Source organism: Lissotriton vulgaris, chromosome 8, assembly GCF_964263255.1.
Source record: "Lissotriton vulgaris chromosome 8, aLisVul1.2, whole genome shotgun sequence".
In the NCBI taxonomy this organism is placed as follows: Eukaryota; Metazoa; Chordata; class Amphibia; order Caudata; family Salamandridae; genus Lissotriton; species Lissotriton vulgaris.
The window spans coordinates 1,331,274,148-1,331,301,005 of NC_141696.1; the positions used below are offsets into that span (position 1 = coordinate 1,331,274,148).

Genomic DNA, 26,858 nt, shown 5'->3' on the forward strand with positions numbered 1-26,858 from the left:
TGTTCCGTTCCGGGACATTGCATTCTATTTCGCATGGATGTATTAATGATGACAGTGTGTATTCGGGGGATGGTGTGCATTTGACTCGGGTGGGAAATGAGTTACTCATAGGAGACTTCTTAGCATGGTTAAAAACGTTGAAGCATGACCTTTAGGTAGGAGCTTTGTGGGGGGTCCGGATAGCCGGTCAACTATCCGGACCTGTGGCGGTAAGGTCATGATCGGTGAGCAGTAATTGGAAGATCCCTATGAGTGGGCGTCACCCAACACGGATGGGAGCGCTCGGGAGAGGTGGCCATTGGCCCCTCAACGGGGAGGCGGTCCTGTCTAAGGAGAGGCCGCCGGAAGGAAAGGAAAGGCGGTCAAGGCCCCTTCCTGTGTAGGAGGGGTTACAGCCCCCTCCTGGGGAATTTCCCGGGGCCAGTGACGTCTGCGACGGCAGATGTGGTAAGTTGTGTGGGGTTTGGGGGGAGGTCTACGCTACCTTCTAGATACTCACACGAGTCCTCGAACGACCTTTAAGTGGCGTCGAGTTTATTGGGGCCCCCGACAAGTCAAAGGGAAATTGGTAGTTGCACGTGGGGTACGCCTCAGTGCTGTCGCCCCTCCCAAGTGGGGGGGTATTTCTGGTTAGGGATCTTGACACCGGTTACGACCTTGCCGTTGGCCCTTAAACGTTAGGATGTACAATTTCATTATTTCAAGAAAATGTTTTGCAGGTTGGTAGTTCGGCTAGGAGAACCTCTGTATTAGAGAATCTGTTAAGGTTAGCCAAACATCGCAATGTGGTTATGAAATTGTACATTAATATGAACTGTTTAACGTTTAATTTCTTGTTTTAATAAATACGGCCGGGGAGGGTCACTCCCTCCCTCTTCCAAAAACTTCAAGAACTGTTTCCGGTTTCCCTCCTTTTGGGGATTGTGTTGAGAGGGGGTGGCGGGTATCTCAGCCATATGGAAAGGGGCGACCACTCGGTCCCCCCGAACTTATGGCAGAGTACCTCGATCCCCCCGGGAAGCCATTTTGGGCGGGAGGCGCGTCTCGGCTGGTATGCCCGAAGCGGCGTAGCCGGGGCGCGCTCTTTCCCGCCCTGGAGTGGGCTGGCCTAGACACTGACGCAGCTGGCCACGCCCTCGGGGCAGGCAGGGGCGGGTTTACGCCCGCCCTGAAGACGGATAAAAAGGGACGCAAGACCGGAAGACATCCTCTTGTTCCTGTGCTCTGAAGCTGCACCTCCTCGCTGCACGTGAGCTCGAGACGGAACGAAGAGCCAATTTTGACCCACCCACCAGCCCCTGAGGACAGCTAGTTGTTTTAAGATGGTTCGATACTTCTAATTTTTCGTTTACAGGTTGTGGCATTATCATGTTGATATTGAGTGTGTAATAAAGTTGGCCGTTTATGTATGTTCTGTGATTAAAGATATTCTGTTTTTGTGTCCGTTGGTATTACCATGTTGAGATTGAGTGTGTAATAAAGTTGGACGAATTTTTGTATGTTCTGTGATTAAAGATATTCTGTTTTGTGTCCGTTATAAGCATGCTTATTCGGGTCGTAGTGGCCAATGGATTGTTGGTTTAGGTAGCATTGTCGTATTTATTTGGTAGGCGGTAAGGTCATGATCGGTGAGCAGTAATTGGAAGATCCCTATGAGTGGGCGTCACCCAACACGGATGGGAGCGCTCGGGAGAGGTGGCCATTGGCCCCTCAATGGGGAGGCGGTCCTGTCTAAGGAGAGGCCGCCGGAAGGAAAGGAAAGGCGGTCAAGGCCCCTTCCTGTGTAGGAGGGGTTACAGCCCCCTCCTGGGGAATTTCCCGGGGCCAGTGACGTCTGCGACGGCAGATGTGGTAAGTTGTGTGGGGTTTGGGGGGAGGTCTACGCTACCTTCTAGATACTCACACGAGTCCTCGAACGACCTTTAAGTGGCGTCGAGTTTATTGGGGCCCCCGACAAGTCAAAGGGAAATTGGTAGTTGCACGTGGGGTACGCCTCAGTGCTGTCGCCCCTCCCAAGTGGGGGGGGTATTTCTGGTTAGGGATCTTGACACCGGTAACGACCGTGCCGTTGGCCCTTAAACGTTAGGATGTACAATTTCATTATTTCAAGAAAATGTTTTGCAGGTTGGTAGTTCGGCTAGGAGAACCTCTGTATTAGAGAATCTGTTAAGGTTAGCCAAACATCGCAATGTGGTTATGAAATTGTACATTAATATGAACTGTTTAACGTTTAATTTCTTGTTTTAATAAATACGGCCGGGGAGGGTCACTCCCTCCCTCTTCCAAAAACTTCAAGAACTGTTTCCGGTTTCCCTCCTTTTGGGGATTGTGTTGAGAGGGGGTGGCGGGTATCTCAGCCATATTTATAGTGCACACATATAGAAGACTTTTGCTGCCCTGGCCTACACAGTTCCCCCATGTTTCCTCTCCTCTTTCTCCCATCCTGTCTCCACTCCAGGCCACCATGTATAATGGGGACACTCCATATGTAATTGTTTTATTGTTTTATATCGATAAGAGGTCCCTTTTCCGTGGTCTGTTTATGGAATAAGATCTTTAATGGAGTCCTGTCCCTATTGGCCTTTAATTCTATCTGTTTATCCCTAACCCACTGTAACAGTTGAGCCTGCCTATATTCGTTGTGTGGTTAGAGGTGAAACTGGTCCACGTAAGGCTGCCACATCCTTGTAGAAGTCACTCTAACGCAGTGGATTCCCATTGGTTCAACGTGAGAAGCCAAGACCCGAATACTGCTGTAATGCATGCCGTGTGGTCTCCACTATGCAGTTGAGGCCCAAAAATCTGCCTTCTCTATCCACCGTTTTGTTGTACAAAGCAAAGAACAGACCCAGTCTCAACAAAATTGCCAGACCTCTAGTCTTGTTGAGGGCAGTGGGGTGATACTGCATGGGACATCAATATGATCCTAGCCTAATTGCGTCTTTCCCTAAAAGATTAGTTTCTTGGAGCAGCAGCACGGCCACTTTGTTATGCCGGACCCACTTAAGAAGCACCCTACGTTTCATAAGTGAGTATGGTGAGGGTGGAGACTATCAATGTAGTCTAGTCACTGAAAGGGTTTTAAAAAAATGCTCAGTGGTAGCACATAGCGTAAGAAGGCAGCAGGCTTAGTCCCCTCCTTTCCAGGTACAGTGCAGACCATTGCATCAAAATCAGGTGTATGGTGTCTTAAATAGGAGGGTGGTCTGGAATATATACTGATGTGGATGAAGCAAGCAACTACAACAGTAAGCCAAAGACGGATACCAAAGATCTCAACAAGTACATCATGACATCTCTCTGTCAAATAGCTTCGAACTTAAAAGAAAAAAAGAAAAGTAAATAGACAGAAATCTAAAGTATGTTCATATTCAGATAATACGTAGGAGCTGTAGTGGAAAGGAAAGATAGTGGGGCCCCTCCCGATGAGGTTCTGGAAGTCCCCAGAGTCTTCAAGATTTGTAGTAAGGAATATTTTGTCTGTAAAAAACAGTAACAATTTGCATATACATTCAAAGGTTACCCATTACACTCTTCATCCTTTCTCAAAACAAAAAAGAAGTACAGAAAATCATATATCAAGTTTGAAAGTCAGGAGCTCTTCAGTCGGTCCAACAAGACTGTAAGTCAAACAGGGGCAGCCCCATCCTAGAGTGCTCACTGGTTGTTCCAGTTAAGCATCCAGTGGCGTAGGGGGCGGCGACCTCCCAACCACCTTCCCCCACTTTTACCTGCGGTGTAGGAATCACCAGCACACCCTGCCCTTATGCTCACATGAGTCCACCAGGGATCAAACGCAGGGACCGTCAATGGGAGGCAGAACGTCTAGCCATGCCACTGTCAGCATCCTCTGAATACTGTGGTTGAATGACCAGCTTGGAAATTTACCAGAGTTGACATGTCAGACATATTGCTTTATTTGTTTCTTGGGTCGTCTACTTGCCATTTGCGGCACTGTGGAGGGTCCGGGCACCAGCCACTGAGGGAAGGTGGAGAAGTTCCTGGACCTCTTGCAGAATTTTAGCTGAAAATTGTTTGTTGTCTCTCATTATGAGTAATTGGAGTGGATAACCCAAGCAATAGGGAATTTTCCGCTCCCCAAGATGAAACGTCTCATCTTTGAAGTTGCAGCAGTGGGCCAAAGTAGCTGAGGAAACATTCTGAAAGATCGAGAGCTGATCACCTCCGAATTGTATCTTGTCTTGAGACTTGTTCGCTGCCATGATGGATTCTTTAACCTTGAAAAAGTTTGCTCATGTCAACAGAGCCTTCTGTAGCGATGGTGGCACCCGGTGCGACAATCATTTTTGGCACCCCCACATCCCATGACCGCCTCCTAGGATTCTCTCACTACCACTGGGCAAAAGTTCCCTCATCTGTCCAATCATAAGTTATTGCTAAACACAGACCCCACAGAGGTTAGCACCCATCCACAGGTCAGCACCCAGTGCGACCACACCAGTCGCACTGCCCTAAAGCCAACCCTGCATGTCAACTAATCTGGGGCTAGGTTCTGTTTCTACTGGAAGGGAAAATATACTATTTGTGTACAATGCAGTATCATGTTGAAATCGGGGGGAAGCTGCAACCGCTGACAGAACAGGTCTGCGATGTGCACCTCTAGAGCAGCATTAGTGACATCTTCATTAAAGCCTATAACATGTTGGTATTCTGTTGCTCCCTGTTTTCGTAGGCCTCTAGTTTCTCCCCCAGCCAGGTCTGGCACAATTCCAACTATCCAGCATACGTTTTGCTCATCATTGTCGTGGACATTCTCCACCAGGGCGTTTTCAATTTGTTTGAGTCTGTGCTCAGCTTTTTGTAGGGAATGATCATGGTCAGAAGCGCTTTCTGAAAGGTATGCCAAAGTGAAGAAGTATAAGAAATGGGATTCCTTGTTAGCTGAGGTACGCACCAAGGCCAGGCAGGAACCACCACTCTAGTCAGGGTAACTAGATACATACTAAAAGATAATCTGTGCTCACCCTCTATTAGCTCGGCACAGTCCAGGCAGGCTTATCTAAAGAGGCATTGTGTAAAGTATTTGTGCAACACAAACACACAGCAACACAATTAATGTGCCACAAAAAGACTCCACACAGGCTTAGAAGAAAATATTATTATATTCTGAACAAAACAAGATAAAAATGACAAAAAATCCAGTGTATAGAACTTTGAATATTGAATTTTAAAGGAATAAATGCAGTAAAGCGCTTAAATGCAAGTAGGGCTAAAAAGATTTCATTAGATCATGCTGGACCAGAGGACAGTCACATTTCGGGTCGACCATGATGTAGTGCCAGCTGGCTACAGGGCACATGCAGGCCCCGGTGAACAAAGTACCTTTCTGGTCACAAACAGCGAGATGTGATGATGTAAAGGCCTGCAGAGGCAGGACGTGTCGAACTTCTCCACGCAGTGAAGGGGATACATCAATTCCGAAGACGGGTGCCTGGGTCGAGAGGAGTTAAGCGATGCTCTATATTCTGCCACGAAGTTGAGGAAATGTGTCGATCTCACCAAGCTGCAGTGGTGGCGATACGTTGTCCAATACATCAATCTCTGGAAGCAAAACGTTGGTTCTGATGCGATGTGCCGATTTTATTCCCGATTTTGCACCGGTTCTGCTACACGCAGACAGGAGATGCTTTGAAATCTCTGTTGCAAGTATCTGGGTCCCTTGCAGTAAGCCAGGTACAGGAGCAGGTGTAGAGACTTTGACATCCCTGAGTCTCAAGCAACAGAAGGCAAGCCAGCAAAGACCTTGGAGATCACTTGGAGTGAAAGCAGAGTCCTGCTCTCCTTCAGCAGAGCCAGAGAGCAGAAGGCAGCAGGGCAACAAACAGAAAAGGAGACCTTCCAGATCAGCAGTCCAGTTTATTCATTTAAGCAGCACAGCAGCTCTTCTGGGACAGCTTCAGTTACAAATCCAGTAGTGCCTGGTTTTAGGGGATCAGAGACCCAGTACCTATACCCAAATGTGCCTTTCATACGGGGGTGACTTCAAAGCAGCTTTCTGAATTGCCCAAGTATCCATTTCAAACCAGTCCTGTCTGCCAGGCTATCTGTGTGTGTGTGGGGGGGGGGGTAATCAGTCCTTTGTGTGGGGACAGGACACTGCCTATTTCAGGTGAAGTGTTAGCCCCTTCCTTCATTCCTTCCCACTAAGGGCAGAGAAAAGTCCCCTTTCTAAAAGGGGCATTTCTAAAACAGTAATGTTGAATTCAACTTCACCAATAAGGATGATTATCATTACCATTGCAAACAAATGAAACATGAAAAAGCTACTCCTCTCAAATCGGTAATTACTGCTTAAAACTGTATTAATGTATTACAAATGCTGGCCTGTGAGAGAAGTGGTGAAAAATGAAATAGGCTGTTTGTCACTACCAGGGGACATGTGGAACATAAAGGAACATGTCCTAACTTACTTGCACAGCACCCTGCCCCTAGGGTTACTTAAGGCCTTTCCTAGGGGTTACTTATATGTAATAAAAGGGGGGTTTAAGGCTTGACAAGTGGATTTATATGCCAAGTTGATGTGGCAGTAATCTGCACACATAGGCACTGCAGTAGCAGGCCTGAGGCAGGTTTGAAAGGATACTTCTGTGGGCGGCACAATAAGTGCTGCAGCCCTCTAGTAGCATATGAAGTACAGGCCCTGGGTATATGGTATACCACTTTACAAGTAACTTACCAGTACAACAAATATACCAAACAGGTGTACTCCAATGTCATCATGTTTAGGGGAGAAGCACATGCACTTCAGCATTGGTCAGCAATGGTGAGGTACTCAGTACTAAGGCTAACAAAAAGTATCAACAAAATGTCTGGGGAAAAACCACCCTAAGGATGACAGGTCTAAAACAAGTATTTTTTAAATTCATTGGAACAATAACTGTATGTCGGACTTTGCTGATCGTGACTGCAATCCTGGGTGGAAAGTGTGGAGTTCAGAGGATCCTGGTAGGGTGGGGCTGACACTAAATTGTGAACTTGCCATTTATGCCCCTCAGGCTGCTGATGGAGCATCTGCTTTATCAATGGCGTTTTTGTTTACTTGGTTTTATTGGCTGCTGTCATTATCACCTCAGCATGGGCCTATGTGGGACAGCTAGGATGGCAGCAGTAGCAAATTTCCCTTCATGGCATGTGCCAGGCACCAAAGTGGGCAGTAGGAGGAGCTCCCCAAAACCTCGCCAGGGCACCGCACATCCCAAAGTGACCAGGTGTGGAGGCCTGAAGGTTAAATCAGATAATTATGTCTCAGGTCCTCAGTCCTAACATCGAGATGCCACTTTCTACTCAGTCAAGGAATATATGAGTACATGATCCCCCCTCCAACAAGTGGGCAGCTTACAAACGAGACAGGAAGAAGGGCACGCATAAAGCCAGTGCTCATGTGTTGGTCACTCCCTCTCAATGGAGCAGTGTGGCTCTACATTGGCTTTATTGACTGAAATTCAAAGCAGGAGCTAGATATTTACTACTCTGCATCTTAATCTACCCAACAAGCCTAGCTCCATCTCACGGGCACCAGCTATCACTTATTGGTCTTCATGAAACCCCAGGGCAATCAGAGCCACCACTCCATAGCCTCTGAGGCACGGGAGTCCAAAAGGCGACCCTTTTGTCAGCAGGCCGCAAGTCTCAAACCTTTCAAGATTGGGCACATCAGGAGAATCAGAACCTATTAAACAACCTTACTAAATGGAGTCAGGGCCAGATCTGAAGCTCCAGGATAGAAGCGAGGTGACCCACCTCCAACCTCCAGGTCTTCTCTGCCTGTGGCTCTTTCCTGCCTGCTCGCACCCACCAAGTTGGATCACCAGCAGTGCTCGGGGCTCACTGAGGGTTGTATTTTGTGGTATCCTAGCCTCTATTTGTGGGCTTGACAAGGTTATTGGGGGCCTGAGGGATTTCTCTAACACATGGACACATGCTGTTCAGGCTCTACTATTGCCACACACCCCACCACAGATTCCTTATCCATAAGTCATGTACACATGGGAATGTGTTGAAGCCATGGAAAGCAAACCTTTATAAGACGATGAGACCCCTGCCTAAACTCCCCCTTTACAACAATTTCTTCCACAAGTGGCATGTCTATTAGCCACCTTTCTTTTATCCTTGGGTTATTTGCAAAGTGTGATAGATGTGTCAGTTGGAAATTGTCAATCGTATATTTCTGAAAATGAAACTACTATCATTTACCAACTTAAAGACAATCAGTCAACATATTTTGCCTTTCTAAGGAAGTCTTTAATTTCTGACTCTTAGGTCAAGATTTTCTAAAATGTTGTGTTTGGGTTGCATCACTTTTGGATGCAAAATCCATTTTTGGCAGTTACTAGGCCACACAAAATCGTTTTGCGTGGTTTTGCGTGGGTAAATACAAAGTAATGCAAAAGCCGCACATTGCTCTGCGTTGCTTTACTTTGCGTCAAGCAGGCATTACATGGGCGTTCCTGCACACATAGAAAGAGGAATATTCCTTTAAGGAATGTTTTTGTGCACTGATGTTTCCCTTCCTGCTCAAAAGCAATCCTGCTTGTAATGCAGGCACTCTTGCACCATGGCCCAAGAGTGCCTGCATTGGTGCTAAGCATCCACAAGTGCACCAGCACCTGCAGGGAGCTGATCAGTGACATACCTTGGTAAATATTATGTTGTTCAGCTCTCTCCCATACACGCAACGTAGCACAGCAACTTGCCTTGCTGCAGTGCGTCACATGAACTATTAGTAAATATGGCCCCCAGTTTTACAGATAACTTTTGGAACTCGCAAGGACAGTGTTGGTGCAAATTATAGAGGTTTCTGCACCAAGTATATTTTAAAGTTTTGAGCTCTTTCAAACCAGGTGATTTCACGTTTCCCCTATAGACAGTAATCCTTAAATAATAAATGTATTAGTTTTAGGGATTGTATTATTGGTATCTTTCATCTTTCCTGAAAGTTTTACATCAATATCTACTCAAGTACTCAGGACATCATTCCACAGCAAACCATGATCTTTAAATAGGCCAGCACAAGTCATTCTGTCCACTTTAAGGTCCATACTGTGAATTTAGACCAGGTAATTTTAAAGCCACAAACCCTTTACAAGCTATTTATAGTGGACAGCTGAGTAGATTATAAGTCAGATGAGTGGGTCAAAAAGCAAAGTCTATCACTATCACTATCACTATCACTTCACTAGCACTATCACTTGAGAGTAAAACCACTTGTGGTACCCCAGTCCTGGAAATAGCCCTGTACACTGTGAGTTGAAATGTATTTCTAAATTAGGGGCTCCAGGAATAAAGCAAGCCATAATGATGAATCCAGACATCGCTTCCTTATGCACCTAGAGAAAATTACAGTTGGGTTTCGAGTTCCACTTATTTTAATCTTTGCTTGTGGCTAAACAAATGTTGTCCTTCTATACTGTTTAACGAACAGTGCAGGGACGTTATCTTAATAATTCCTCTCCATCTCATTGAACAACTTCTAGGTGTCGAAAGAAAGAAGGACACAGGGAATGTTCTCGTGCTCTGTCCCTTCCATCAAGGTTATTGCTATTCTAACATTATCATGTATAGTTTTACTCCTAATGAATCCAATCTAGTATAGCAAGAGCAAATGGGGCTCTTCAAACCCTACAATCGGGTTACACATATCGTATTACAGTTTTCTACATTGCCACTCAGGAACATTATTGGCCTATGAGATATGCTAGAAAGTAAGGAAATGAAGAGATGGATCATGACGCATCACAGTATAATAGGCACTCCGTCATGATTAACAACATCTGAGAAGGAAACAAAGGAGTCAAAAATTGCATCTCATATTTCATCACGCAAAGCCATATGACCACTGGTCTTACATCCCTGAGTCGCTGTAGCTGCATGTGGTTCACACATTATCAAAGAGTCATTGTTTGTGTGTTCTTCAAGCGCTCAAGCAAGTTCTCTGTATTCATTGCATTCTCCATTCACAATCTTTACCAGAAGTAGAACCAGCCTGTTCCACAGCAGGTCAAGCCATCTTCAAAGTAAGGGCTTTGGAATCCTTACATAATGCTGCATTTTGTTCATCATAAACAATAGATTAATAGGGAAATGTCCCCTTGGACGATGAAATATCTTGAGAGATTGCAATTCCATTTCTTTTTAAATGAATCTCATTAGTTTTATGTGATTCATTACGAATACCATGTTTTATTTGAAAAATGTTCTCTTGCTAGCATATCAGGGGTTAAGCAGTGGTAAAGTCTACAGAGAACTTGAAATCCAACAAAATGGGTTCAGAAAACAGGAGGAGTGAAGGCAAAAAGTTAGGGTGTGACCCTGCAGAGAGGGCCTAGTCCAACAGGAATCATATCCATAAACAGCAGATATGACAGGTACTGTGTGCTCATTCCTTCAGTCTGCCAGTGGACACTCTCAAGCTCCCTCCACAATTGAAGTTGGGCCCCAGTGCAGGCCCTGCACAATTCACAGTCTGAAATTGGAGACAATGCTGCTGTGAAATCCTCAGAAGATCATTCTGGGCCATACTGCCATTGCATGTTGGGTCTCCCTTGGGGCATGCTCCACAGCTTAATTTCTTCAGGTGCCTAGTCCATCTGTAGTTCCAAAGTGTAGATCCATATTGGTAAATCCTTTTAGAGTATCCTGCCAGAGGTACGAGGCCATCTCAATACTAATATTGGCAGCAAGCATAGCTGTCAAGCTTTTGTCTAATTCTCTAAGCTTTTCTGCTTCATTAGTTCCATCATTAATGTTATAATCATTTGTGTTATGCTCCTCCTGTATGTAAACCAATTCCTAAGAAATCCAGGCACTTGTACTCAGTGCATTAATGTTGGAATGTGTTTTATTATTAAGTGTAGGTAGTTGTATACCACTAGTAATAAGGTCACACCTACAATATAAGGTCCAGTCATGGTCTAAATAAATAATTCCTTTGCTCAACCTTTGGCAGCTGGCTGTGAGCAGGCAAACTTAACTTAGGAGACAGGTGTGTAAAGCATTTAAAAACACCAATACTTGAAATAAGTAAGACACATCACACAATAAAAATCCAACAATAATTTATACAAATATAAGTTATTTTTATGATCAGAATGAACCCAAAATGATAATAAACCAATGTAGGGTACCAGAGATATTATTTTTTAAAGATAAAAAGTAAAACTAGCCCTTAGAAGCACATAGTGCTTAAAGGGTTAAAAAAGGTTATGTTGGACCAAGATAAAGTCAAGATTCCAAGCCACCTACATCATAAACCTTTTACACTTACTTCCAGAAGGGTTTCTTGATACAGGAAAGTGGTCCACAACACCTGCCAAGGGTTCAGAAGCTCTGGTTTGTCTTTTGTGGTCTAGGACTACAATTCCCACAATGCACCTGGTCAATCCAAGCAAAATGCAGGTGATGCTTGTCAGCTGGAGTTATCCTCGTTGTTGATGTTGCAGGTAGCCCTTCCAGCACTTTCTACTTGTTGTTGATCAGGGAATCCACTCCTGGTCCTTTAAGACAGGTAAAGTCATTTTGTTGTGAAGCCTTGTGAGTGCAGCAGGTGCAGTCCTTATGAATGCAGCCCGCTCTTGTGCAGTCCAAGGGTCCAGCAGGCAGTCCTTCTTCTCCAGATGTTTCTTTTGGGAATTTGAGGGTCTACAACATCAGTATATGATTCCAGAATCTCGGAGATGCTCCTTGTGAAGTTGGGACTACAAGACTCACAATGCAACTGGCCAAATCCTTAAAAGCCCAAAGTCGATGTTGCATATAATTTCATTATAAAAGCAGCCTGGAAAGCACTGCTGTCTTTAAAATGACAGCAGGCAACACAGCAGTGCACTCTTAAGTGCATTAAATCTAATGGGCATACTAGGTACTTGCTGGTAGGTTTTCAGTACCAATTGTAATTATACTTTAGTACGATGTACTTTTAATCAGCGCACAGGCCCTGGGTATGTTTAGCAGAGCCCAGGGCACAATCAGAGTCAGATAACCAAAATCTATTAGTCAAAATGGGGGCAAAAAAGTGGGGGGACACAGCAAAAAGCCCTCGTATCCCACAATTGTAATTACTTAAATAGATGAAAACAGGGTAGAGTGTCTTGAATCCATCAATGCTGAGAGTGTTAACAACTGTATGCAATGGCAAACTATATGGTGAACAGCTTAAATGTGATTACTATGCCAGTCAATATGTCTTCTGTTTTACAGAATTGCAAAGTACACTCCTAGTATGAATCGTGCTGATGTTGACAGAGCTGTGGAGATGGGACTAAAGGCATGGAGTACTGCTACACCTCTGAATTTTGTCAAAACAAACAATGGTGAAGCTGATATAATGATATCTTTTGAAACTGGAGGTACAATACCAAACATTCTCCCTCAATATTAACTTTGAGATATTACTTTTACTTCCGTAAATCTTAACTGTTCTCCCCTCATCAGATCACGGGGATTCCTACCCATTTGATGGTCCTCGGGGCACACTAGCACATGCCTTTGCACCAGGAGAAGGACTGGGCGGTGACACTCACTTCGACAATGCTGAAAAATGGACGGCTGGTACAAATGGTACTTCATATTATTATTATTAGAATTCCTAGTAGTAAAAAGTCATAAATAGTTGTGAAAAGTTACCTAAAATCCTTCGAGCATAGCAACGGTTGGAAAAGCTACTTTCTTCCTTGCATTTTGCTAAGGTTCTACTCAAATTAACAGGAGGGGATACTTTGTTGTACTACCAGAGTCTAAACCTTTAGAGTTATACATTTTATTTCTTGCCTGTTAGGAATTTCCAATTAGAGAATTCAGATCTAGATACATTTGAGGATACTTTTACACTGCAAATGAGTAGTGTTGGTTGTTCCATGGGAAGAGAGTAGGCATACTATACAAAAACTTTGACCCCCTCTAAAAATTAAATATATATTTTTATATTTTTGAACACCCATTGAAAATGCTACTGAAATTTCAACTATATGGACAAAATGTAGATTTACTAATCTTAACTACACATCTACATCCCTTGATCATATATGTATGCAAAATAGGAAGCAGAGAACTGTGGGTAGTTCCCAAATTTAGTTGGAGAGCAGAGAGCAGCTCCTATATAGACCAACCTGCAACACCAGTGACACTCTGTATCTGCTCACCTCAAATGTTGGTTTTTCTAGCAAAGTTTTTAAGGATAGGATTAGCACAGTGCCATCCATGCAGGATTAGAAAGGGATGAAGCCTTTTGCCATTTATATAGCAAAATCTTTACACACAGGATTAGCAAACTGCGATAAATACCGAGCTGTAAAATAACACCTTTTACCACTCCAGGCACAGTATTACAGCTTTGGATTGGTAAAATGCAATCCAAGCCAACCTCGAATGCATAAAAGCAACCCCTGACACGTGTTTCGCTATCATTGGAGCACTTCAGAGAGGCATATCTTTGTCCAGACACAAGGGAGCACTTGAAATATATATAGACACATATATATGGATAGATAGATAGACAGACATATAGACAGACAGATAGATAGATAGATAGATAGACAGACAGACAGACAGACAGACAGACAGACAGACAGACAGACAGACAGACAGACAGACAGACAGACAGACAGACAGACAGACAGATAGATAGATAGATAGATAGATAGATAGATAGATAGATAGATAGATAGATAGATAGATAGATAGATAGATAGATAGATAGATAGATAGATAGATAGATAGATAGATAGATAGATAGATAGATAGATAGATAGACAGACACACATATACACACAAACACACACGCTCACACTTTGGTACCTGGGGATAGTATAATTAGGTGTCTGACTTTCCATAGCTTTCACAATAACTTTGACACATTTCAACAAATGTGCATGGAACTTTCCAAAACAAAAATCCATTTACTTTGGCTTCTTCCTGGACAGTTTTGCAGTGATCTGTCAAGGCGGACCAAGAAATAACACAGTTCCAAAACACCGATACCCCATTTTAATTCCCATAGGAATGTTTGCTCTCTGATACCGAAAAGCAGCTGAATGGAATTACACAAAATCTGTCAGAGATTTAGAACTGTACTCAGAAAGTTTACTTTCATTGATTGGTGTAAATCTGCATAGTAGTTTTTGAGAAATGATGCCCCAATTACAATGCCAGTTGGACCTGCTTCCACAGTTCTGTAGGAGGCAGTCCTACCGCCGCGGTCTCATCGGAAGCGGTCGATTCCACCGCTGCATTATGCTGCATGCCTCCTGTACTCCGACCGACCGCAGAAAGATCACCGATTGGCGATCCGTAAGCCTGCCTTGAGTCGTCACAAATGATGTATTTAGGGTGCATACTCCCTGAGTCTCTGGGATGGAGCCCTTTCTCCACAGCAGCTGAACCCTGATGACTACGACCCTCTGGGTGCCAGAATGGAGGTAACTCCGTAGGTGGCATGCATCCCCATTGCCTGGACTGAGCACAGATTGCCACACTTCAGCAATGGGGTACATGGTGCACAAGGCATATCCCTACATATGTCAAGAGTGTGTGTACATATCATATGTTTCTTGTGGTTTTGCATCCACTTGCAGCAACATATTTGCGGGTATGTGCACTCCTGTAGATGAGACCTCCGTGGTAGCAGCGGTTGCATCGTAATACTGTGAGGGGAACCTTCCCCTCCTCAGCACTTTCAATCAGATTGCGGCCATAGCGATCAGATGGAAGGTCCAACAGCATCATAATCTGGCCTGTTAGTGTATGAAAAGATGCATAACCTCCAGAAAAATGTAGTGATACAAAAGCCCTGCAGACTCAATTAGCCAAATGATCGGGAAACGGAAATTGAAGAATGCAGAGAAAGGTGGGGACTCTATTAATACCTTGGACTCTTTTCTAGCCAAGGGAGTGACTGCACTGGCAAAGGAGATTGAAAGTGAAGAGCGAAGGCTAGCAGTTGGGGAGGTGGGATATTTACAACCTGTTCTTGAAACTGAATCTCCTTCAGTACTGCCAGGGGGGAGATTGACCGCAATGCAGACAATGTTAATGTAAGTGGTGAAACCCCGACTACGATCAATACACCTACCCAAGTCAGGTACACCAACTCCCCCACGGAACGACCAACTAAGAAAAAAAAAGGGGGTGCCCAAATAAATCAGCCTGTGAAAAATCGAAAGTCATGACTCACTTACAACCTAATTTTCATTAAAATAAGCCATTTAGGGTGACATTCTTTGTTCCAGAATGGAGCAAATCATTAAACTATCTTTAAAACTTTTTGTGGAAAGATTACGTATAATCGAAGAAAAAATAGCTATAAATCTGGCTGCATTGTCACCATGACGGGGCATAACTTTGGGGACAGAGTTAATAACACAGGCACCTACTGTGCATGTGTTAGGTGAACCTCCCCTTCCCTTTGATTCTGCTATATTGAATCAACCAGAAAGACAGACTCAGGGGGGAACAACCAAAGATCAGGCATAGAGAGCACAGGAGGTAACAATCCCAACTCTGAACTGAATTCAGGTACTCGGCCACATAGAGGGACACAATTTCAACAAAATAGGCTGTTATGCCCTCCCCATTACATGATATCTTCCCGGCGCATAGTAGTATAGCTGCTACACAGAGTATGTTGTTAGACTCAAAATGGCGGCATAAAATATGGCAAGAGCAGGAGTAACAAGGCTGCCTTTCGTTTTTCACAAAACTTGAAAAATTTAATTGTAATCTTTGTTTTTTAACTCCCACCAGTCCGCCCACATATCTGCACTTAAATTGTGTCCCCACCGCTTGTTGAGCGGATTACTGTGGTATATTAGTGTTGGTCGAGGCGCCCGGCCGCCATCTTGGGACTGTTTAGGATCAAGTGTGCCACTGGTCAGAGCGCTCTAGTGCTCTGCGTGGACACCAGGTGAGCCTGTATTTAAGGCGAGCACCTAGTGTGGCTCGACCTTAGGGAAAGCTGTACCTGTTTTAAAACGCGCATTAGTGGTAGCGTGTGTGTAGGCGCGCAGCGCTGTAACTTTTTAAAAAAAACATTCGTTTTTCACAAAACTTGAAAAATTTAATTGTAATCTTTGTTTTTTAACTCCCACCAGTCCGCCCACATACCTGCACTTAAATTGTGTCCCCACCGCTTGTTGAGCGGATTACTGTGGTATATTAGTGTTGCTCGAGGCGCCCGGCCGCCATCTTGGGACTGTTTAGGATCAAGTGTGCCACTGGTCAGAGCGCTCTAGTGCTCTGCGTGGACACCAGGTGAGCCTGTATTTAAGGCGAGCACCTAGTGTGGCTCGACCTTAGGGAAAGCTGTACCTGTTTTAAAACGCGCATTAGTGCTAGCGTGTGTGTAGGCGCGCAGCGCTGTAACTTTTTAAAAAAAACTTTCGTTTTTCACAAAACTTGAAAAATTTAATTGTAATCTTTGTTTTTTAACTCCCACCAGTCTGCCCACATACCTGCACTTAAATTGTGTCCCCACCGCTTGTTGAGCGGATTACTATGGTATATTAGTGTTGCTCGAGGCGCCCGGCCGCCATCTTGGGACTGTTTAGGATCAAGTGTGCCACTGGTCAGAGCGCTCTAGTGCTCTGCGTGGACACCAGGTGAGCCTGTATTTAAAGCTCACATTCTCCCGCGCAGCGGTGACGCGCAGAGGAAGCGCCTGTCTCTCGCCTGAGTCAAGCCAGAGTCTGCCCGTCTGCGCCCGTCAGCGCTAAGGAGGCGCGAGAGGCGGGAGACTCAGATCTTCATTCTTATCGCCCCAGGATGCCTCCTGATTCAAGTATGTCACGTGATTATTTACTATCACTTCGGGGTCCTCATGCTCCCTGTCATCACTCCTTAGTTCCCCACACTTGGTATGGCCCGGCTTGTTGTGCTCACTGCCGGCTAACATTAAATTCTGACTTGCCGTCAGAGACATCCAGTGATTCTATTTTACTTCGAGGCGGGCTAATTAACGCCCGCTCCTTAGTAAAAAACGCTCAGAACATCTTTGATCTTATTACTGAATCTCATCTGGATTGTCTTTTCATCACGGAAACATGGCTGAAGCCATGGTCTAATCCTGCCCTTGCCATAGCCCTACCACATGACTATCATATCCTACGTTTGGATAGGCAGGAACAACGAGGAGGGGGTCTTGCAATTATCTATCGGAATAATTTTAAATGCACTATTGAAGCATTGACGGAGCTAAAAGAGTCAGAAGCACTAGCTTTTTCTCTAGCAATTCATGACTCTCTTGTATTTTCTGGAGTCCTTATATATCGCCCCCCAGGCCCACCCTCCACATTTCTAGACTCTGTTGGTGACGTGTTGAGTGACTTAACTCTCAGGTTCTCTAATTTTACGGTGTTGGGTGACCTCAACTTACATCTTGAGGCCCCAACTGATCCTGGAGTCAGTTGCTTTCTAGACACAATTGAAGTGTTGGGACTCACTTTGCTGAACCGTGAACCTACACATCAAGCAGGACATCTATTAGACGGTATCTGCTCTAACTTTTCCAGCCTGATAGTCAAACCTCCCTGCCCTCAGGTATGGACAGATCATTTTTTAATTCCGTTCCTTATAGCTGAAACCCGGAAATCCTTTTTTAACTCCCTAAAAGGTACAGATAACCCTTACATAAAACCCCCTCCTAATTGGAAGACATTAGCCAGGAGAGCCGACATTGTTGAAAAACTTAAAAATGAATCACCAACTTTTGCCGATTGTACTTCTTCAGACTATCAAATCTTCTGTGATTGGATTGCTGGAGCGGGCAAGTTGCTTATACCAGCTAACAATGAGAACATGAAACCTAGGAATAAGAAAAAAAATGCTCCGTGGTTTTCACCAGTTCTTAAGGCTGAGCTAGGCGAAGTGAAAACTCTAGAACGGAGGTGGCGTCGTAATTACGACACAGCCGCACGTAACATCTATATAGCAGCTAGACGGAAATATCATGTAGGATTAAAATTAGCAAAAAAAGCCCATTACCTACAGGCCATTTCTTCAGCAGGCCAAGAACAAAAAGCTATCTTTAGGATTGTTAAGGATTTTATCAAGCCCTCAGCTCTATCGCAAGAGATCCCTCCATCGCAAGTTCTCTGTAACGCGATATCTGATTATTTTGATAACAAAATCCTAACTATCACTAATACCTTCCCATCAGAAACCACCATCACAACGGATGGTGAAAAGATAGCGAAGATGACTTCCCCCCTCCGCTTTGACGAGTTCGCCCCAATCCCCCTGGAGGAAACTGCCAAAGCTATTTTAGCCAGCAAATCAGGCTCCCCTTTTGATCCCTGTCCTCCTCCGGTGTTGCACCATCTAATAGAGATAGTTAATCCTATGATTAACAGTATCATCAATTCTTCTCTAGCAACAGCAAGTATCCCAGAGGATTGGAAACTTGCAGCTGTCAAGCCACTCCAAAAAAAGGCCCTGGCCGATCCTACCACCCTTTCCAACCTGCGCCCGATCTCTCTGCTACCCATCTTATCTATGCTGACTGAAAAGTTTGTCAATAGTCAACTGACAAACTTTTTGGAGAAGAATAACGTTCTCCATCCCAATCAGTCAGGCTTTCGGTCAGAACACTCTACCGAATCAGCTTTACTATACTCTGCTGAAACTTTAAGAGCAGCAATGGATCGGGGAAAACAGGCTGTCCTTATCCTTCTTGACCTGTCGGCAGCCTTCGATACCGTGTCCCATAACATCTTACTGGACCGGTTGGCTGCCGCAGGTGTGGGAGGACAGGTGTTGGCCTGGTGTAGGAACTTCCTTACAAACAGACGCCAAATAACAGTGCTTGGCCCATATCAGTCTGAGGCTAAAAACGTCAGCTCAGGGGTGCCACAGGGCTCCAGTTTGAGCCCTGTCCTTTTCAATCTATATATGGCACCCCTGATGAACTTGATCGAGTCATTCAGGATCAGTTCTATTTCATACGCTGACGACACCCAACTGATTTTGGTGCTGGATAAGGAACAACCAGGTGCCGAGGAAGATCTTAGGAACTGTCGTGCAGCAACATTCAAATGGATGAATAACAACCATCTAAAGTGCAACGCCGGAAAAACGGAAATTTTACCCATAGGGATCAATAATCCTTTTTCCCCCACAGTATGCTGGCCATCGGATGCAGAAGCTCCACCTAACACAATTGCATCCGCCCGTAACCTAGGCATAAAGTTTGACAACTGCCTATCCTTCAAACCTCAGGCTGTAGCAGTGGCAGGTATGTGCTTCCAAATTATTAAAGCACTTAGGAAATTTTTTGACCTCCTTCCTCTTTCGGCGAGGAAAACCGTCGCAGTGGCCCTAATAAATTCTAGGCTGGATTACTGCAATGGACTTTATGCTGGAGCAAACAAAATCGTGCTCCACAAATTGCAGATGATCCAAAACGCGGCTGCCCGCCTCGTACTGCGTCTGCCCCGTAGATCATCTGCAGCTCTAAATATCTTACATTGGCTGCCAATAGGAAAGAGAATTCTGTTTAAACTTCTCTTGATCACTTTTAGGGCCTTCCATCAACGTGGCCCGACCTATTTACGAAGGGGGTTCAAAAGATACTACCCAGCACGCTGCTTAAGATCCGCTAGCCAGAACTTACTTACCATTCACCGCTTTAAACTGGCTACAAAGGGTGGCAAATCCATCTTTGTACTAGGAACCAAGGCCTGGAACAAACTCCCCCTTTCCTTGCGGTCTTTCTCCCAAGAAGCCCCTTTTAGGAAGGCATTGAAAACTTGGATTTTCTCCATGTCTGACACTCTGTGTAGAACCCTAGTGTAGTGGCTGTGTTTAAGAAACCTGGACTTCTTTCCCTATCCAACTCTTCCACCTGGGTTGTGTAAGCGCCAAGATACTCCTTGGAGTGGTAGCAGCGCTCTATAAGTGCCCATTACATTTACATTTACATTTACATTTACATTTACAATATGTGTATTGAAACGTTCTACCAAAGCTTATCAAATTAAATCAATTATCATGAAATACTGGGAGATTATCCAACTGAACCAGATCTTCAGAATCTTTTCACTGAAGCACCCACCTTTGCTTTTCAACGTTCTAGAAACCTCAAGAAACTGCTAACAATCAAGAAATAAACAGAAAGCATCATCTACAAAGGGATGTAACGGTGTGCCAACTGTGTACACTATAATAAAGTAATCACCAGCAATTGTTTCACACATCCGACAAAAGGTTCCGCTATCATGTTACAAAATTCTAGTACGTGTGACACGTCAAATGTCATTTGCGCACTGAAATGTCCTCGTGTGCATGTTGGGAGAACGGAACACAAGAACAAAATTCGTATATCTGAGCATTAAAGCTAATATCAGGAACCAGACTGCCAAGTCGACTGTGGCAATGCACTGGCAGCAAGCTGGACATAATGTAGCACAATTAAGTTTCACCATTTTGAAAGCCATAAAACCCAGACCTGGTACTGATCATCAGAAACTTCTAGCAAGATCAAATTTTTGGGGATCAAGAAACTTAATGCCATGCAGCCGTATGGGATGAATGACAGATTGGAATTTAACTGCTTTTTGTAATAACTTCTGTATTTTACCACTACAATTTACATCAACCTATGTAGTGGATGACTCCACAAACACTTGGGTAACCACTTAAGCATGGGAATGGTCCACACATAAATGTTTGATAACTCTGACACCATGATTCTCTTTTTTTGACCTTTTTTACCCTCATTGATCTTTAAACGATCGACGCATGACAGACTCAGACACCAGCACACTTTTGCATTATACCACCACTATTCCTATCAATCTATATGGTGAATGTGATCCCACAAAACATTTTGGTAACCGCTCGTGCACGGGTATAGTTCACACATAAGCACTTGATAATTCGGACACTTCGATTCCGTTTTAAAACATTTTTTTGCTTTTTTATCTTTATTGATCTTTAAGCAATAAGGGCTGAATCCATTGTCTCCTCTAGACAAAAACCACCAGCCTCTTGCTTTACCCCGACTTGAGTGGAGCTGGAGATTATTGTAAGATCCGGATGGCTAAATTAATTTATAAAGCCGTCATTTAGAACTTTCACAAGCTCAAGCATTTGGCAATGAAAGAGTACTTCATCAATAAAGTCAACCCCGCTGGTAACTCATCAAAAACCTTTTTTAAAATAGTGAAAACCTTTACTAAACCATCTGCTTTATCTAGCACAGTCCCCCCCCCACCCAGGATTTTTTCATGATAACATTTTGGATATATATTCAACATTTTCCCCTTCACTTAATTCCCCGGTTCCTGGCAAGGTAGTTGCTAATTGATATGCATTCACGTCCTTTAAAAATTAGTTCAGGAACAACCATCAAGCTATCTTGAGTCTCGGCATCTTTTCCATAACTCACAGTCCGAATTTAGATCCAGTTGCAGCACTGAGACTGCCCTTCTTGAAGTCTCTGAGACCATTCACGAATGCGTGGACGCAGGCGAATCAACGATGTTGGTGCTTCTCGGCCTGTCTGCGGCATTCAACACAGTCTCTCATGCTATTTTGCTTGAGAGACTGTATAGTCTCGGGATACAGGGCACTCCTTTGTCCTGGATTCGATCCTACCTAAGTGGACGCACTCAACAAGTCTCCCTTCAGCCATTTGTTTCCAAGGAGATACTCCTGAGCTGTGGAGTCCCCCGGGGCTCTGCTTTGAGCCCACTCCTTTTTAATGTATATCTCTCTCCTCTGGCTACATTGGTAGAATCCTGCGGAGTCAGATTGAACTCTTATGTTGACGACACACAATTGGTGTTCTCATTTAAAGATCACTCTGAAGCAGCATTCTCCAACTTCAGATGCTGTCTGTGTAATATCTCCACCTGGATGTCACTAAACACACTTAGGCTCAACTCAGACAAAACCGAGGTGTTGTTCTTTAATAAAAAAAAAACCTCTGTCACTACTTTGGTGGCCGTCTGAGTTAAACCCCCCTCCAGAACCAGTGGACTCAGCTTGGATTCATTTGACAATGAGTTATCCTGCAAATCTCAAATAAACCAGGTTCCTCAGCCTGTTTTGGTAAACTGCACATGCTCCATAAAATCCTCCATTTTCATCCTCTGGAGTCTCGCCGGACCATTATTCATGCCCTGATCACTTTACATATAGACTATGCAAATAGTCTGTATGCAGGAGCACCAGCCTACTTAATCAAACGCTTGCAGATTGTTCAGAATGCGGCTGCAAGGTTGGTAACATCCCATATCGCCATGCAATTTCACCCCACCTGAAGAAGCTCCACTGGTTTCCACTGATCAAACGCATTCAGTTCAAGTCGCTGGTTTTGGCTTTTAGAGCAATTCAGGGTCGGGGTCCAGCCTACCTTAGAGCTCCACTTAAGCATTCTCAGTCCAACCGCTCACTTAGATTGAAATATTTCCCCGTTTCTGCCCTTCCAGAATGGGTGGCAGACCTTTCACAGTGATCACGACCAAAACTTGGAACAGCATGCCACTGTCCCTGCGTATGGCTGAATCTGAAACCATGTTCCGACGTGTCCTGAAGACCTGGCTGTTTTCCAGCCCTTAGCCCTCTACTAGTACCTGCATCTGCTGCTTGTCTTAGCGCCAGAACACCCCCATTGGGGGTAGCTGAGCGCTTTATAAGTTTCAAAATAAATAAATAAATTAAGCTACTTTTTGTTTCATTTCCAGATTGTTAATTTGAGACCCCTGAGGAAGGGTCTTGAATGACTCGAAATGCATTGGGTTCTGTAAAAATCACCGATTTGAACTGCAGCACATATGAAAAAGCAATTATAATCACCTTCATGGTTTATCAATTAAAGAAATAAATGATGAACGATTCTTGACTTATAAGCCATTACAAAGCGTTGAATGAGACTGTAAATTTGGAAGAGAAACTGACCAGTTTTGAAGTTAAGTCTGCCCGTCTCCCAGCCTAATCTGGCATCCTTGCGACATCTATTTCATTAGCGTTTTCAGACACGGCACTATGACAGGACATACATTGATGAATACAGTAGAACTAGATCATCTTGAGTTAAAATTTAGTGCACCGCAGTATTATTGTGCGTTGAAGAGCAGGAGTAACCCACAATGACAGAGGCAATTCGCTGCAGGATGGGTGGGTGAGAGACAATAGTGTTCAACCCTTTGTGAGATTGAATCTGCCCCTAGATACATGCCCCTCAGTGATGATCCTGGCCAATGTCCCAGAGTTAAAGGCTACTCAAGTAGAATCCCCTGAACAACTCATGACCAACGCCCACAATGGTTGAAGAAACACTCCATGGGAGGGCTACCACTTTTTACACATTTTAGTATGGCGAGAAGAGTGGGGTGGGTAGGTAACTCTAAGAAAACAATAGGGGGGATTATATAGTGGTCATTTTTAAGAGCCACTTTTTGGTACATAAGCTATTGGACCTACTATCTAGCTCTCCTTCCCCTAAGTTACTGATGTATGCTCTCCCGTTGGGCTTTTTCTACAGACCTATAAATAGAAACGTAAATCAAGGGGATTTTAGGAATAATCCCATATTACCCCAGCTCTTGGCATGCCAATTCTATGAACCAGAGATAAATCCCATGATATCTATTAATAACCGATTTGCAACTCTAGAAGGCCTGCATTCTTGTGATTGACAAAGTGTGAATAGCAGGAGGCCTGATATCCTGCAGGCCCTGACCGGCAGGACCCCAAAGTCTTTCCCGATACTAGAAGAGGGAACTGAGTGGGTGAACATAATCAGTTGGAATACACCAGGGTTATGACATAAATTAACGGATCAAAATTGGATTGATCTCACAAATAAATATGATTTAATATGTCTACAAGAGACAGGGGAAATAGCTCGGTCTATGTAGATGGTTTTTGTTCTTATTGTACCCCAGCTCTACCATCCAGAGCCGCACCTGCAAGTGGAGGTAATTTGATGTTGGTAGGTAACACCTTAAACCTCAAAGTACTAGCTTCTTGTAATGATTCCATATACTATCATCATTCTACTAATTCATTTCTATAATAATAAGTGTACAATAGAGAAGTTGAGGATCTTAGACATAATGGATAAAGTAATCAAAGTTTACACTAGAGATTACAATAGTACTATAAATATTTTATGGGTGGGTGATTTCAATGCCCACAGCTGCCACAATATGATAAAACCAGTGTGTGGACTAGTAAATGAGGAAGGAGAGTTGATCCCTCTACGACAACTTAATCGAACAGATGCCGGACACCCGACTCCCCCCATCTCCAACATAGAGCCGACCATCACTACCTGGAATCCCCCACCATCAAACTCACCTTGGCGACCATGAGAAACACCCACTCAGGAGCCCCCATGGACCCCTGCCCTCCGCACATCTACCACAGAGCCGCCGCCGCCATTCCACCCAAACTAGGATGGACCATCAATGCCTTCTTCGAATCCGGCATCTTCCTAGATGACTGGAAGCGGGCGGAAGTCAAGCCCCTCCTAAAGAAGCCCACGGCCGACCCGACAGACCTAAACAACTACGGTCCCATCTCTCTCCTCCCCTTCACAGCCAAAGTCACAGAGAGACTCGTAAAAAGTAAAACCCAGTTGACACCTTCATCGAAGAGAACTCCATCCTAGATGCCTCCCAGTCCGGGTTCTGGAGCAACCATAGCACTGAGACCGCCCACCTTGCCGCCACCGACGACATCCGCATGCTACTCGACCAGGGACCCACCGCGGCCCTCATCCTACTAGACCCCTCTGCAGCTTTTGACACCAGCTCATACCACACTCTCGCTGCCAGACTCCATGATGCCGGGATACGAAAAATCGCCCTCACCTGGGTCTGCTCCCATCTCTCCGGCAGGACCCAAAGGAGAAGACTCCACCCCTTTTCTCTCTGAACCCTCTTGCAGAGTACCCAAGGATCATCACTAAGCCCCACGCTCTTCAGCATCTACATGGCCCCCCTCGCTGCCATCATCAGACAGCACGGGCTCAGCATAGTTTCTTACACAGACGACACACAGCTCATCCTCTCCCTCACGAACAACCCCCACAACACCAGACTATGTTTCCAGGAAGGAATGAAGGACGTACCCGCCTGGATGAAAAACAGCTGCCTGAAGTTCAACTCTGAGAAGACTGAGGTCCTCATCCTCAGACACTCCACCTCCTCCTGGGACAACACCTGGTGGCCCTCCGCCCTTGGGAGCCCGCCCATTCCGACAGACCATACACGGTATCTCGGCATCATCCTAGACTCTTCCCTCACCATGACCTGCCAGATCAACTCCATCGCCTCCACCAGTTTCAACTGCCTTCGGATCCTCCGCAAGACCTTCAAATCACGGGGCGTGGTTTGGACGCCGATCGGGATGGCGGCGTGAGCTTGCAGCTCCGTGCAAGGTCCCGCTATTACTCCTGAAAACTACACCCTGGGGGATCCCTGATCGGCGAAGTCTATCTGTGAGGTATTGGGGAACCATCGGAGAGCGGCTGAGAGCTCTTGGGAGACCGAATATACTGCCGAGACCCGAAAGAAGAAGTCGGAGGTGCTGTGCGAAGCGGGAGGAAAATGGCGGCGGAAAGAGACGCCGGTCCCTGAGCCAAGGCCGAGGTGGACTGGACTCGGACTGCGGTGTGAACCGCCTCCAGCGAGACTGGTGTAGCTGGGACACACCCAAACGGGCCTGAGAGGTGGAGCTGGGGGTACGGAGGCCAGTGTTGGACTGGTGCACAGCTTGTACGCACCCGCTTATACCTCCCCCCTTCCCCCCTTGTCCCGGCCATAGCGACAGTGGAGCAGGCGGCCCCGGTACTCCTGGTTATTGGAGTTGCCGGTACGGCAGGGGTGACTGCCCTACGATAACTGTTGGTGCGCACGACTCCCGGGCAGAGGATAACGGGATCTGGAGGAAGACCAGGGGCAGCCGTATGACGACGCCAGAAGCACCTAAAATGGCGGCTGCAGGCGGGGCGGCCATTGCGGAGCAAGGCCGGGAGGACTCAACTGCGCTGTCCCGTGAAGGTGAGGCCTGAGCTTCCCCGCTGATGATCGAGCAGGAGCAGAGGCTGAATCAGCGCCTGGATACTATCCTAGAGGCCATAACCTCGACTAAGGAGGCTTTGCAACAGGACATTGCGCAGGTCGCCACAGGGCTGGGTCTCCTGAGGGCGGATCATGCTAAGCTGGCGGACAAGGTGAAGGACCATGAGCAACTGCTTCAAGACCTGAAACCGGCGGTAGTGACCGCGGAACATAAAATTACGGACATACTCAGCCGCTTGGACACGTTGCAGAGACGAGCGGAAAGCTGTAATCGACGGAACAACGTACGGGTCGTAGGCCTGCCGGAGAAAATCGAAGGGGATGATGCAGTGGCCTATATGGAGACCTGGTTTCGGACGGTGGTGGCGCCGGAGGGCCTCTCATCCTTCTTCTCACTGGAACGGGCACATAGGGTGCCGGCTCGCCCACCGGCGCTCGGCCGCCCTCCTAGACCGATGGTGGTGAAGCTCCTACACTATAAAGATCGGGACCTGTTAATCCAGAGGGCGCGAACACTGGGCCCATTTGAGGTGGAAAATAGCCGAGTTACGATATTCCCGGACTATACGCAAGAAGTTCAAAAGAGCAGGGCATCCTTCCTGGCGGTGAAAAAGGAGCTGAGGGAGGAGGGCATTCAGTACTCATTACTCTTCCCGGCTAAGCTGCGAGTAATCTTGGATGGGAACACTCAATTTTTCCAGACTCCTGATGAAGCATGGTCGTGGCTAGAATTGTATCGCACCGGCACGGACAGAACTGGTAAAAGTCAGCGGGAGAGGCCCAAACCGCTCCAGATCAGGAAATCTCAACGAATCCGCT

General features: G+C 45.4%; 1 protein-coding gene across 1 annotated transcript in view; it reads left to right on the top strand.

Annotated features, from left to right (window-relative positions):
* Positions 1 to 26,858, top strand: part of LOC147698690 (matrix metalloproteinase-20-like) — a 203,694-nt gene that overhangs the window by 52,860 nt on the left and 123,976 nt on the right. The window contains exons 3-4 of the mRNA XM_086933491.1: positions 12,217 to 12,365; positions 12,451 to 12,576. Of these exons, the coding sequence (XP_086789617.1) occupies positions 12,217 to 12,365; positions 12,451 to 12,576 (275 nt within the window). The remainder of the gene's footprint in view (positions 1 to 12,216; positions 12,366 to 12,450; positions 12,577 to 26,858) is intronic.